Source organism: Phycodurus eques, chromosome 16, assembly GCF_024500275.1.
Source record: "Phycodurus eques isolate BA_2022a chromosome 16, UOR_Pequ_1.1, whole genome shotgun sequence".
NCBI lineage: Eukaryota > Metazoa > Chordata > Actinopteri > Syngnathiformes > Syngnathidae > Phycodurus > Phycodurus eques.
The window spans coordinates 16631872-16648175 of record NC_084540.1 but is presented as its reverse complement, the minus strand read 5'-3'; the positions used below and the strand labels follow the sequence as shown (position 1 = coordinate 16648175).

Sequence of the window (16304 nt, the reverse complement as noted above, 5' to 3'; positions counted from 1 at the left end):
TATATATATATATATACCTACATACATACACACACACATACACGGTGCATATAAGATCATTTATTAGATTCGTAGTTTAGAGTCGACATTGCCAATGAAAATCTGTTCTCAATTGCCTTGTCTGGAAAAATAAAGGTTGAACGGATAAAAATAAATATTTTAAAAAATAAAGGTTGGGAAGCACTGCTCTACACTGTTCATATAGAGTACAGTACAGTATTATCAACTTTGAATGTTACTTTGTCTGCGCACTGTTTGCATTTAGAAGTTGTGGTAGAGCCACCCCTAGTGGCGAGATCGATAAACACAGGCGACAGCTTCAATGAGACTGTATTGGAATCTGTCAATTAGGAGTGTAATGACTTGCAAAATAAACAAATGTATGCTTTAAAATCTGCCTAGCACTTGTTTGCGTTACATTTAGAAGGAAAACAGAATGTCTCCGGGTTGGCATTTAAACATGCTGTCCAAACACAAATACACAGACACACACACACACAGATGATTCTTGGCTGTCCATATATTGAATCTTTAATGCGACCCGACCCCACCCCCCTCCCTACTCTCGACCCCCCTCTCATGCTTTCCGAATGGTTGCTAAGATACCGCCGCCTGGAAAAAAGAAGAGACGACAGAAATAGGAGTAAGTTGACAAGGAGACATAATAGTTGTGATTGCATTCACTCTGTGTGTGTGTGTGTGTGTGTGTGTGTGTGTGTGTGTGTATTGAAATGACTGGATGTATCGGCACCCTTTTGTTGGCCGCCTCGCCCACAGATGAGTGGCCTTTCCGGAAGAGCACAGCATTGAATGAAGGAGCCAGACTGGGTCAGATGGCAGCCAATTAAGACTGAACAAGAAAAGTGGAGGGGGACAAAAAGTGTGTGTGTGTGTGTGTGTTTGGCTACAGACAGGAAGTGTGGGGGTCTCGCCCTGTGTGCTATATAACTCCGCAGAGGCCTTTAAGCTCAGAGGCAATCATTGCCATAAAGGCAAAGTTTTCATCAGATCACAGGTGGGGAGCAAAACGAGGAGGGGGGTTCAAGTAGAGGTGTCGTTGATGAAATGTGGACCCCCCGAGACACCCCCCCGGTTCGGCAGCGTGTATTTGCGTTGAAATCTAACCTCCTTGGGAATGAAGCACACCGGTAACTGTCACTTCATTAGGTACACAATCCCATGAGACCACCGTAATTTCTCATGTATAATGCGCATCCCCCCCCCCCCCCCCAAAAAAATGTCAAAAGTCAATAGTGCGCATTATACATAGGAATAGGTGAAAATGGGGGGGGGGACTTTCACATTTTATAAATGTATGTCGCCATCTCGTGCTTATGAAAAAACTGTACACTTTCATTCCAAAATGCCACCACCACCTAGTGTTTATAAAAAAAAGTGCAGCCTACACTTTCATTACAATATGACAGGGGGTAGGTATGATTGCATATATGAACAGTTATTCTCATAAATGTACATATCCTGGCAGAACTTGTGAAATATTATTGTTTTTAATATGACTGATGACTTAAAAATAACTATCATTAATTTCTTTATTTTTTTTTTAATGATAGTGCTTTTCTGAAATACTTGACCGTTTAATTTGAATCCCATTAAAATAAAATTAAATGTTTTTCGCCTGGTCCTTCGTGTTTTCTTTAAAGAATTTTAACCATCTTACAAATTCTGCCTGGGTAATCAAACATATGAGCACATCTGTGTGTTTTCTAATTTACTAACTAAAAGTAGGGCTTTGACTTTCAAAATAAGAGCAAGTAAATAAAAAAAAGGATTACGTGTTAAAATAAAGCACTTAACTTCAGAATAATTCTTTGAAAAAAATCCTAACAAAATACAGATAATACTTCATGTTTTGATCATACGGATAGAAGCAAAATCATACATTGTAAAAATGCATTATATATGGGTTGAAGGGTTTTCCAGAATTTTGAGGTCAACTTTCGGGGTGCGTATTATATATGGGTGCATGTTATACACGAGAAATTACGGTACTACCATGTCTGTCTTTTTCAAGAAAATAATGTGGGAGACATTTATATGGATGTGAGCCTTTCACACGGCAAGTCTTCATCCCACAATCACATAATTAGATGCCTGATGTGCACGTCTGCTGGGATTTGTAATACGCCTTTCGACAGCAACAATTGCCTTTGACACAACACAGCGGGAAAGTGAGTTAGGTGTTAAATTTTGCGACCCTATTCCCTTTAACACAGCTGCCGTCCCACCCTCTGACACAGCTCTGATACCACCACAAAATCCGGGAAATTAGAGACTTCCTTCCCCCATTCCGTGCTTGACGGGAACAAGTACTTTCAACACAACAGTGCAGGAGAAGTGAGTGTAGGGTGGTAAATTTCATAACCCGGTTCCCGTTCACAAAGACTAAGTCCCACGTGTAACCCTAACCCCGTGAGGCGGACAGCGACAACTGCTTTCAACACAACCGAGAAGCGAGCATTGAGTGTTAAACACACCCCTGTTCCAATTATCCCCTTACACATAGACTGCATCCCACCTCTGACACGACCCTCCTAATGAATTAGCGCCTATCACCTGTACCACCTAAAGTGACGTGACAAGCTCGTTGCTAAGAAAGTATTTGCCTAATTTGCGTTGCTAGGCTGCCAAGTCCCTCCCGTTAAGTGCCCGAGCACCTCTGTTGGCTCCCTTCCCCGCAACACCAGCCCTCCCTCAGCCTCAGTCTCAAAATAACTTCACCAACCATCTGTCACCGAGCTCCCAGGTCCGCTGTTGCTTAGAAACAAGTCTCACATCCTCGCCTAGATGCAGCCGCAATATGTCTTTAAGAATAAAAAGTCTTCATGAAGTTTGGACTCATTGTGGAAAGTTTGAGCAACAGGTCCAGGAGCGCTTGAATGTGCCGGATCATTTTCATTAAAAAGGACTTAATGAATAATGTGTCGCTTAATTTGAAGCTCAAAAGGCGGATTTACATGAAGTACACGCTGCTTTCCGTAAGCACACTGTGACTATTAATAGACAAACAATTAGATCTCGTTGATTTGCATGCGGCAAATTAATTATCTGCAAGTTAAGCCGCCAACTAATGAGATTATTTCATCGTCCAATACGTACAAAAACAACATTATGCTACAGAATGTAATAGTCTACCACATAAACATCATATTGTGCCCCTAAAATAGTAGATTGTGCCACAAATACACAATATTATGCCACCAATTTTTTGTTCTTTCACAAAATGTTATTTTGTGCCACAGAAACATTTTGCCACAAAATAATGTTGTGCCATGGAAACATAATATTATGCCATAAAGTATACAATTCTGGAACAGAAAGGCTACATTTGACCATAAAATGCAGTCGTTGAAGGAAAACACAACATTGCACCACTACATGCAATATTCTGCACAAAAAGGCTAATTATTGTGACAAAAAAGGGCTATATTGCACCAGGAAAACACCCTATTATGGCACAAAAAGCAGTAGTGTTCTACCAAAATTCAACATTATGCCACAAGAATGTCCAATCGCACAGGGTTGACAAACATACAACCCCAATTCCAATGAAGTTGGGACGTTGTGTTAAACATAAATAAAAACAGCAAATCATGTTAAATTGAAGACACTACAAAGACAAGCTATTTAATGTTCAAACTGATGAACGTTTTAGCAAATAATAATTATCTTAGAATATTATGGCTGCTAGATGTTCCAAAAAAGCTGGGACAGGTGGCAAAAAAGACTGAGAAAGTTGAGGAATGCTCATCAAACACCTGTTTGGAATATCCCACAGGTGAAGAGGCTAATTGGGAACAGAGAATCCGGAGTAATCACTGCATGTAAGCGGCAAGGCCGAAAACCAACATTGAATGCCCGTGACCCTCGATCCCTCCGGCGGCACTGCATCAAAAACTGACATCAACGTGTAAAGGTTATCACCACATGGGCTCAGGAACACTTCAGAAAACCAATGTCAGTAAATACAGTTCGGCGCTACATCCGTAAGTGCAACTTGAAACGCCACTATGCAAAGTAAAAGCCATTTATCCACAATACCCAGAAACGCTCCTGGCTTCCCTGGGCCTGAGCTCATCTAAAATGGACTGATGCAAAGTGGAAAATTGTTCTGTGGTCCGACGAGTCCACATTTCAAATTGTTTTTGGAAATGGTGGACGTCGTGTCCTCCGGGCCAAAGAGGAAACGGACCGTCCGGACAGTTATGGACACAAAGTTCAAAAGCCAGCATCTGCGATGGTATGGGGCTGTGTTAGTGCCAATGGCGTGGGTAACTTACACATCTATGAAGGCACCATTAATGCTGAAAGGTACATACAGGTTTTGGAGAAACATATGCTGCCATCCAAGCAACGTCTTTTTCATGTATGCCCCTGCTTATATCAGCAAGACAATGCCAAACCACATTCTGACCGTGTTACAACAGCGTGGCTTCGTAGTAAAAGAGTGCGGGTACTAGACTGGCCTGCCAGCAGTCCAGACCTGTCTCCCATTGAAAATTTGTGGCGCATTATGAAGCGTAAAATACGACAACGGAGACCCCGGGCTGTTGAACAGCTGAAGCTGTACATCAAGCAAGAATGGGAAAGAATTCCACCTACAAAGCTTCAACAATTAGTGTCCTCAGTTCCCAAACGTTTATTGAATGTTGTAAAAAGAAAAGGTGATGTAAAACAGTGGTAAACATGACCCGGTCCCATCTTTTTTGGAACATGTTGCAGCCATAAAATTCTAAGTTAATGATGATTTGCTAAAAACAATAAAGTTTATCAGTTTGAACATTAAATACCTTGTCTTTGAAGTGTATTCAATTAAATATAGGTTGAACATGATTTGCAAATCATTGTATTCTGTTTTTATTTATGTTTAACACAACTTCCCAACTTCATTGGAATTGGGGTTGTAAATAAACCCAGGGGGCGTGGAGTTATTCAGTTCAGAAATGTCATCCGTTTCTGTTAAGCAAAAAGTTGTACTTATGGTCGCTGATGAGGTCCTGGAGGAGTTGTTGTCCTTGAACTGCAATATTCTGCAATAGAAACACAATATTTTACTACTTGTTTCCACCTTGTGAAATGACAACACACAATATTTTGCCGCAAGAATGCTGTATCGTGCCACGACAACACAATATTGTTCCACAAAACACAATATATACAATATTCTGCCACAAAAATGCTGTATTTTGCTACAAAATGCTATATTGTGCCACTAAAACATTAGGGTGACGTTATTCTTTTTCTATTGTTTCTTCAACCACGCCATACTGAGTTAAAACACTTCAAAACAGTTCACTCCCTTGTCAGTGGCTCAAGTTTGCTCGCAGGTCAGCTCAAAAGGGGATTTACCTGAAGTACGTGTTACCTTTCGTAACCACACGAGGATTTATAAACAGACACACCAATGCACCTTGTTAATTTGAAAATGAATTAGCTGCAGGCAAATCCGCCAACTAATCTGATTTCCTTCACGTAAAAGCAAAGCAAAACATGAGAGGCTTTTGCTGATTACCATGACACCGACTCCTTTATTTATTTACTTTTGAATTAACCCATAAAAGTCGTTGAGCTGCTGTCAGGCTACAACCTTTAAAAAGACGACAATGTGGATGTTAGACCCCAAAACTGATACAGTCTGCCATGGAAATGTGAAGGTTTTAAACAAAAGATGTGGTATTCAGCCAGATAAACATGTACTTTGCCACAAATTACTATATTGTGCCATGAATAAATAAAATATAATGCAACAAAAATGCAACATTTTGCCACGCAAAGGCAACGTTTTTCAACACAATGTACTATTACTGTACTGTTCGCCCACAAACTTTTTTGACAATTTTGCCACACAATGCTGTGTTGTTCGAGGCAAACAATTGAATGCTACTAAAATTGTATATTGTGTTATAAACAAAATAATAATAAAAAATTCTGCCGCAAAATGCTGCAACGTGTCACGAAAACATCAGCACGAGTCGGAGGAGGAGTCGTTTTTCACCACGACTAACGATTTAAAAACACACAAAGATGTTGTTTTACTCACTCTTCAGTAACTCACAATTCGTGACAGATCAGCTTTTTCTTCTACTTTATAACTCTACTGCAGTTGTTCACACCTATCACATGATATTTAAAGTTGTTTTTTTCTCATTTTAATAAATTTGGACTTATTTTGTGCCCCAGCTTGGCGTAAAAAGTGGCAGGCAGCCAATAACCACAATAAATATTTGCCACGGTTCAAACAGATTTTATTAATTCATGTCTTCATTTCTGAGTGATAACTCGCCGGGTCAGACGGCTCCCAAGTGGTGGTGGCCGTTTCCATGGCAACCGGCGTTAAAACTCACCAGCCCCTTCATTAAGACCATCCGCCCCCACAAGAACTGGATCAGAAATTCTGTCTGGATCCTGATTTAAATGACTTTTCAAGGGAGTTAAAGAATGGCTCAACCCATACTTCCTGCATCAACAATATTTCCCCACAAAAATACTGCAAAATGCAAAAACACAATATTGTGCCATGAAAACAATATTTGGCCACAAAATGCTATATTCTGCCAGCGTTGTATTGTGCCTTGAAAACACAATATTATGCCACCACCTTCAGCACTTGGCGGTTCCTTACGTCTTAGTCGCACCTAAGCACCAGGAAAGGCCCAACACATTGGGACTTTCCTGCAATTTCCATATGAAATGACTTATTTATAAGTTACTTCTAGAAACTGTAGCAATTTAAAAGTACTGAAAGCAGTTTTTCACTATTTCAGACCCTGTTTTAATGTGAAATTGTGATTTATGGAGTGATTTAATGTACTTGTTGATTTGTCTTGTGTATGTTTGAAGTCATCTGCCACGAGACAATGGATGTAAATTATCTGTACGCTAACTTTGGCATAGTTACACAATTATTGCACTGGTGTTCATGAATGTGCATTGTCCCTTTTGAATAAAATAAAATAAAATAAAATAAAAATTATGTATTTTTTTTCACAGTGCTATATCGGACCACCAAAACACAAAACTGTTCCCAGAATATGTTATTATGTCACATAGACAAGATTTGGCCACAAAATGTAGTTTTATGTTTAGTTTACGGTAAAGTTCAATCAAGAGTGACAATAAAGAGCTCGAAGGCGCTTTTTTGAAGGATTGGTCACTTTCTACCAAACTGTCGAGTCGAGTTCACTGACACCACACAGCACTTGTATCTCAAATTTTTACTCTCAAGTCAAGGGGGGGGAAAAAAAAAAAAAAAAAAACAACAGCTCCCCGACGACTCATTTCTTGAAAAACTTGCACTCGTATCTCAAGGCACCACTGCATTCTGAATCCATACTTGGTTGAGGCTTACGGTCTCTATTGAAGTGTACAAATGAGTTCCTTGTGCGACAGCAGCACACTCCAAAAGCTTGACCCCATTATAAAAAAAGTATATTTTATACTTCTCGTGATAAAATAGCGTTTTTTGTTAAAGTGACTGACTGGTTCATCCCAGAGGCACTGACTGCAGGAGGTTCGTGGGGAGCTCATCATCACTTAAACGCACCAGAGCCTCGGCACAAAAGGAGCGCTGGAGAGAGAGAAGGGCGTGGGTTGGCACACGCACAGTCTCTTATTACGCCTTGCGGACTCTTTTAAGACCCACGGAAAGAAGCCACCAGGACGTGGTCGCTCCACAATCCCAGCACCTTATCGTGATTGCGAGTGTTCAGCTCACTTGGGTTGTTCCGTGTGACCATTACGCACCAAACTGCAGAGACGAGAGGAGATCCACATCTGTTTCTTTCTTTCAATTCCATCACACCAAGTTTTTAGCGATTATATATATATATATATATATATATATATATATATATATATATATTTTTTAAATTATTATTATTATTTTTTTAGGAGCCATGAACGCCTCGTCCTTCCTCGACGCCACGCACGACGCGCTACTCAACGGCAGCCGGACCCTGGCGGGGACGCTGGCCACCTACTCCGGCAACGGCAGCGAGCAAGCGGTGACCGGGGACGGCAGTGCCGCTGGCGGCGGCGGCGGCGGCGGCGGCGGCGGCGCGGGAGCCGGCGGAGGCTCCCTGGTCCTCCTTCAGGAGGAGCGCAAACTGCTGGTGATGCGCGTGGTGCAGATCGCCGTGCTGTGCGTGCTGTCGCTCACGGTGGTCTTCGGGGTCTTCTTCCTGGGATGCCACCTGATGATCAAGTCCGAGAGCATGATCAACTTCCTGGTGAAGGAGCGCCGGCCCTCCAAGGACGTGGAGACCGGCATGATCGGACTCACCTAGGGGAAACTACTGAGCCCAGGGCTTATCTGCATGAACTTAATACAAGTTTCTCCCGTCTCCCACACACGTCACTTAGTGAGGATTAGATATGCAACACGGTCACGTCTGCTTCCAATTGACTCCAAACGAACGTGGGAGCAACCTTTTGTGCGTAAACTTTGTGCAGCCACCTGTTGACGCGCGGATGGCGGAAGTGAGTTTAAACGTTGCCAACTCGAACAAAAACTGACGAAAAATGTTTACAAGCTGTGACCTCACGTTTGTTTCGCTTTTGTATTTTCCGGTAATTGTATTTTAATAAATGTAAACGGCATGATTGTGAATGTTTGTTTGTTTGTTTGTTTGTTTTTTGGGTTTTTTTTGCAGTGTGCTCTCTCCTCATTGCGTGTAAGGGATGTGTGCGTAAAAAAAAAAAAAAAAGTCTTTTTCTCCAGTTATTTGCGCAAATAGAAGGGGAAATGGGGCAAGTTTTGCGTGTTTTGAAGCACACACTCGTTTTTGACAGCTTTATGGAGTGATGCTGCTGTTCCCCATGTTTGGGAGGCTCACTGCTTGCCGTGTATCAAGTCATTCTGGGTCTGTTTTGCACTTTATTGGAAACAATACAAATGCTGCATGAAGTCGGTTTTTTTGTACCAAAGGAGACTGCAAACATTAAAAAAAAAAAAAAAAAAACAACACATTCAACTTTGTCGAATGGATTAATGTGTGATTAATGGGATGGAAATACTCAATTTTACGACAAAACCCTGATTTTGTCATGAAAAGTGCATCGTTTGGACACACAAATGCTGACACGTGACCTTTTAAATGTATTATGCTACACTATGAGATGTAATTTCCTCATAATACATATTTTTAAAGGTTTAAAGGTTATATCATGCCACAAAGTATAACGGTTTACCCCCCCCCCCTCCAAAAAAAATCAAATAATGAACTGTAATATCCTATACGTTGCAATGAAAACGGTCCATTTTGTCATTAAAACATGATATTCTGCCACAGTGGCGTGCAAAAAAGGGGGGCGTGGTGGTGGGGGTGGGGGTTGCGTTGGCCCCGAGCATACACCCGTGTGTTTGTGGGGGGTTGTCATCAATCGTCCATAAAACGTTGCAATGGAAAGGATGGAAGTTCCCAAAGAAATTCTGTATTTTGCCGGAAAATGGTATATTGTGCTAGGAAAAACACAATATGACGCCAGAAAAATGCAATATTTTGCAACAAAACACCATGAAAACACAACATAATACCACAAAATGCACGTTTGGCCGTAAAAGTAACAAAACACTAGATTTTGCAAGGAATAGGGTTATGTTTGGAGAGAAAAGGCAAAAACATCACCATAGAAATGTTATATTTCGCTACAAAAAGTAAAAATTGCTATACATTTCCCCAGAAAATATTTCATTTCTGCTTAAACATTTTTTTTTGTTCATTTTGTTGCACAAAGTGCTTTATTTTAGCATAGAAATGCAAAACAAAAACCAAACAAAACAAATGTTAGAGCTCATCACTTCCAGCTCTTAACCGGACCCCACTCAAGAGTGTCCAACACTCGGGTCCACTTGAAGCGCCATTATCACATCAGTAGGTGCAACTATAGATTGAGCTGACATCGGAGCCTATCTTAACACCAAGGCGACGTACGGACGTCGACGCTGGCCACCGAGGCCTCCTGGGCGCAGTCCTCATGATTATTTTATCGCGCGCCAGAGGATCCGGGCGGCCGCCGTTCTCGCGAACACGCCCGTGCGTTCACACAGGATGCGCACGTCGCACGCCGAGGTGCAACAGAGCGGCAAACGCTCACGAGCACCTCTAGCCCGGAGAAACGGCATGAATAAATTAAAACGCAGCGGATAATTAGACGTCAGCAGCTGAGGACATTTCCAGGCAGCACTCGAATAACACTAAACGTGATGATTAACTTGTTCTGTGGATACCTTTACGTGGCAACAATCTACTGTGGAACTTGTAGTCTAAAAAAATAAAAAAAAACAATACACTTCTAAAGTCGGACAAAAATTTCGAGCACAACATTTACCTCAAAAGACACAAAAATGCTGTATCGTACCATGAAAACTTTATATTTTCCCACAAAAATGCAGGATTTGCCCACAAAATGCAACACAGGAAGACAATATTGAGGCACACAATAGTTGTGTCTTGCAATGAAAACACAATATGCCACAAATATGCCACATTATATCACATCATGCAATATTATGCCACAAAAAAATGATGTATCGTGCCATGAAAACACCAATGTTATGCTACAAAAATACCACATTTTGTATCAAAATGCTATACTGTGCCCCCAATACACAACATCATGCCAAGAAAATGCAGTATTTTTCCCTAAAATGCAGTAATGTGTCATAAAAAAAACACAATATCAATGCTATATTTGGCCACAGTGCTGTATCGTGCATGAAAACACAATATTACGCCACAAAAATGCCCCATTTTTCATTAATCTGCTACATTGTGCCTCAAAAATGGTACAAGGTATTGTAGCAATTAAACACAATGCTATAACATATGAATCAAAATGATTTATAATTTACCACATATTTTTCAACCAAATGCTTTTTCATTGGCCACAAAAATTTAATATTTTGGCACAAAATCATAGATTGTATTATGAAAATACAATATGACGACACAATGTGATAGTTTGCCACAAAATAATTTAACACCTCAAAATGTGAGGCAATTTACTACAAGAATGATGTATTTTGGCACAAAATGCTAGATTGTGTCATGAAAACACAATATCCCCAAAAATGTGATATTCTTCCACAAAAACGCTATATTTTGGCACAAAAGACGAGATCCTGCCATGAAAACACAATGCAATAGCAAACAAATGCCATATGTTGCATCCAAATTTTATACTGTGCTGCAAAAACAATATATTGTCCCATCAAAACACAATAATACGCAACAAAGTTCTTGATCGTGCCAAAAATGCATTATTCTACCATAAAATTCTGCGTCGTGCTGTGAAAACACAACAATATACCACACAGTGTAATATTCGACCATGGAGGGCTTTATTCGGCGAAAATCTACTCAGAGGCGGGTTAGACCGGGTTTTGGTAGTTTTGCAGACGAACACAAGCCAGCGTATTTGAAAGACGGAGGTCTGCGGCGCTGTGGGCGTGAACACAGCTGAGTTCAATCATGTCCAATCAGAGTGGCTCTTCTCATTCCCTAGAAGACCTCGCTAATGCTGCGAACATTGACACTTATTCCAGAGTTCTGTACTTTAAAAACGAGGTCTGCCGAAAATATTCCACCCAAAATAGATTTAGTAGTAATTATAAGTTCGTTTTCTGATGACATATTTAAATTTCAGTCAGATTTTGGGCCGCCCATATTTCGGTCGAAGCCTGTGTGAGTCTGGTGACGTCCGCAACAGAAGACGAACACATTCCCTTATACTATTACCTGTTCTCGGTTCCTTCACAAGCAAGCCTGCAACGTCATTGTGGCTTATATTGAAAGAGTGGATTTTTGTTTTTGACAATAATAACTGAAAATAGTGAGTGAATTTGAGTAGGCTTGTTTAGTTCAAATCCATCGCTGTAATGCTTCGTTCCCGAAGGAAGACAGCCGCATGCGACATATGAGGTAAGTGCGTGCAGATTCATTTCCGCCTATAGATACACGGGTTTAATCAGCTCATTGTTGTATTGTTTGCGTCGCTCATGGCTTTGAAAAAGAGTTTGGGAAGATGACGTAACACAGACGATTGCTTTTTTGACGTCAAAGGCTTTTTGTGGGGTTGTGGCGCCGTGTGACCACGGCGGACTTTGATGGTGTTCTTTCCATTTTAATCAGTTATGAATTTGCATATTCAAATAGTGATTGAACATATTTTTGGGGTGCTGATGTGAGTGTGCAGCGGTACATCACATGTACAAAGCAGTGTTTGGAAACCCGAGCAATGGCCCGGTGTTTTGCATTTTGGTAGGTTAATTGAAGACTCTAAATTGCCCGTAGGTCTGAATGTGAGTGCGAATAGTTGTTTGTTTCTATGTGCCCTCTGATTGGCTGGAAACCAGTTCAAGGTGTACCCCGCCTCCTGCCCGATGATAGCTGCGATATGCTCCAGCACTCCCACGACCCTTGTGAGGATAAGCGGCTCAGAAAATGGATGGATGGATGATATGTTATATTATATACAATACAGTAGTACATTCCCTTGTCATTTGTCTATGCAGCAAATTTGGTCTCCATGCAATATCTCCTCCAAACCGTTATATTTTGCCGCAAAACACTTAAGTATGCCATGAAAATGTGATATCCACCCAGAGAAATAGAATATGTCTCTATAAGAATGTAATATTCCACATGAGAATGTTCCATTGTGCTATTAAAAATTCTGCATCGCAATGCTACAGTGTAACATGCAATGTAACATGCATGACACTCAGCCACAGAAGCACAATATTCTGCCACACAAATGCTACATTATTCCTAGGGGACACCATATTTCACCACAAAAAACAATCAGATTTCAGCACAAAATGCAATTCCTCCTTCAAAATGCTATACTTAAAATGCTGCCATGAATATGATGATATTCTGCCAGAAAATGCTATATCATCCCATGAGAAAAAAACACAGTATTACGCCAAACAATAAATTTGCCTTTAACACATTCACTGCCATTGACGGCTTTAGAAGTCAAATATCCATGTTAACTGGGAAGGCTGGCAGTGAATGAGTTAATTTCCAAAGGGAACAGGCCCATCCAGAAACCACACGCGCACTCACAGACACACGCAGATGTTTCAAAGTGCATTAATTAGAGTGTATTGGGGGAAAAAAATTCTTTATCTTCCCATGACTGCGAGCGGGCCACAAAAGGTTGCCGTGTTGTTATTAATTATGATAAGGGCAAGAAGAGGACATGGAGTGTTTTGCACAACAACAACAAAAAACATACACACAAACTGTGCTTGCAAGTACATTTGCTTGTCAAGAAGGTTCACCGCTGACCTTTCGCGCAGGTGTAATAATGGTGTCAAGAATAACAGCATTAAAGCAGCACTGGCATTCAAACGGGATGACTGAAAAGCAGTTCAAGAACCCCTACGGGCCTTTTTTCCCTTGAAAAACTGCTTTTAATTCCCTCCTGTGTTTTTTGACAGGCAGTCCGGACACACAAAATGGTTCGTTCCGGGTGTGGACGCGGTTCCCTCCAGGACCGAGTGGCCTTTCTCGGGCCCATTCAGCCTCAACAATGCTCGCCGCTCAAACACTATCTGCAGGTGAGGCCTTTCTTTTCATCTCAGTGACTTTGTATTCAGACGTCGCCAAAACCTGACAGGGGTTATCTCATGACACACACACACACACACACACACACACACACACACACTAACACACACACACACACATCTCATGAATGACACACACACATCTCATGACTCCAGCTCAATCTTAATCATTTCTTTAAAGTAACAACATTGAGAAATTGCCATTTATTGTTGTATTCTCCCAACACGATACATTGCAAGAGAGCTTTATTTCGGTGTCTGTCACACCTTCTCAAAGCACGAGTACTTTTACTTCATTTGACTTTTGTTTATTATCCTGCCGCTTAAAATGCTACATTTGCCACCAAATGCTGCGAAAACTATATTTTGTCAGGAAAAGGCAACGTTTTCACACAAAATGCTTCATCGTGTGTTTCAAAATGGTATCTTGAGCACAGCATCATGTATTGTGCGTAATGTGTTATGCTACGTCACGGGTGTCCAACACAGGGCCCGGGGGCCAGCTCTGGCCCGCCACATCATTTTATGTGGGCCACAAAAGCAAATCACGTGCATCAACTTCCCTGATTCTTGCTAAAAATTTTATTCATGTTTTCATTCATTCATTCATCTTCCGTACCACTTATCCTCACTAGGGCAATAGTCATATTTAATAAATAATAACATTGAGATATTGCAAGTATTTTTCGGTTACCAAACCCCCTATTTCAGTAACTTGAACAATAGTTGAACAAACTATTATCCTTGACTTCTGATTTCAAAACAAGTTATCGATCAATTTGTTGTGTATATGTAATATGATGAGGTGATTAAACATGTATATGGTTGCACAGTCATACCAGCCCTCTGAAGGAAACCGAACCAACAATGTGGCCCGCGACAAAAATTAGTTTGACACCCCATATTGCTACAAATTCATTTATAGTGCCAGGAAAATGTAATATTGTGGCATATAAATGCTGTAATTTGCCAGAAAAGGCTATATTGTGCAGCAAAAATGCTGTTTTTCCACAAAATGCTCTATCATGTTATAAAACTATTTTGCCACAAATATGCAATAGTTTACCACCAAATGCTACATTGTGCCATGAAAACATAATATTGCCATGAAACTGCAATATCATAAAGTGTAATATTATGCCTCTAATTGTTTTTTTTTTTAAATATTTCGTCACAAAACTGCTGCCATGAAAACACAACATTTCACCACAAGAATGCTATATGTTGGCACAAAAAGCAATATTGTGCCTTGAAAACGAAATAGTTGCCAACAAAATGACTTGTTTTGCCATAAAGTTACAGTATTGTACCATGAAACTACAATATTTCGTCAATATATTTCTCACGCATTTTTATATATATTTTTTCTCCAAAATGCTTTATTGTGGCCATGAAAACACAAGATTTTGCGGCAAAAAAACCCCAACTATATTTCCAACAAAATGCTATATTGTGCCATTAAAACACAATAGTGTGCCACAAAAATGCTGTTTTGTACTACGAAAAGTGAAAAAAAATGTTAACCACAAAAATGCAATATTTTGACACTAAATTTAGCATCATTTGCCACAAAATGTTGTCTTAGATTATTTATATTAAAAAAATAATAATTTAGAAGATAAAAAAAGTAGTCTACTCCTCAGTAAAATGTAAAGAAAGCACTGTTACAGGACATCGTGACTAAGTACTAAAACAAAGTACAAGAGCGCATATTGTAGTGGAGCAGTTATAAATTGTACACCTTGACAGGGAGGAAAAGGACATTCAGCCCTGTGCCTTCTTCTTCTTCTGGCGCAGAAGCTTGTTCTGCTAATTGCCAAAAGAGCAAGAAGCGTGGTTGGGGTGGGGGGGGGGTTAGCATTTTCCCCTTACTCACAGCACCTCCACTGTGTTCCACAGGCCGACCAAGGACGACACCGTGGACTTTCTTCAGCAGACATTGTTTTGACAGCCTTTGGCCACCGGAGAGTGAGTAATAAATACAAAATGCAACACTCCTTCCATGATCCACCCTGAACCGGTCGCCAGCCAATCGGAGGGCACATAGAAACAAACAACCATTCGCACTCACATTCACACCTACGGGCAATTTAGAATCTTCAATTAATGCATGTTTTTGGGATGTGGGAGGAAACCGGAGTGCCTGGAGAAAACCCACCCAGGCACGGGGGAGACATGCAAACTGGGATTTGAACCCCGGTCCCCAGAACTGTGAAACAGATTTGCTAACCAGTCTTCCGCCGTGCCTCCTTCCATGATCCTATTGGAAATTTAAAAAAAAAAAGTATAAAGCTTCAGGGCAAGGTATCAAGATGGAGAATGATGTATGTTTTATTAACAATAACGGGGCCTGGTGTGGAGGCCATAAACCACAATGAACTTTCAGTATGACATGAAAGAGGCAAGACCACCTTAAACCACTTCAAACCATCACTATCCACCACTTAAACAAATTTGGACTACTTCAGGCAACCTTAGAACACCTGAGACAACTATAGGCCACTTCAGGATACCTTTGACCACCACAAACAACCTTAAACGACCATAGACCTCCTTAGACAACTTTAGAGGACCACCTTTAAGACACGTAATAGAGCGCTACAAATCACCTTAGACAACCTTGGGCCACCTTAGGACAACTTCAACCACCACAAATCCCCTTCAACAATCTTAGACCACCCTAAACCACCTGAGGTCTTTGACCAACACA

General features: G+C 40.7%; 1 protein-coding gene across 1 annotated transcript; it reads left to right on the top strand.

Annotated features, from left to right (window-relative positions):
* The first annotated feature begins 7594 nt into the window (after window positions 1-7594).
* On the top strand, window positions 7595-15563 carry rprml (reprimo-like). The gene is made up of 3 exons (XM_061700965.1): window positions 7595-8496; window positions 13466-13585; window positions 15494-15563. The coding sequence occupies exon 1, from the start codon at window positions 7914-7916 to the stop codon at window positions 8301-8303; it is 390 nt and encodes a 129-aa protein (XP_061556949.1). The 5' UTR covers window positions 7595-7913; the 3' UTR covers window positions 8304-8496; window positions 13466-13585; window positions 15494-15563.
* The last annotated feature ends 741 nt before the right edge of the window (window positions 15564-16304 follow it).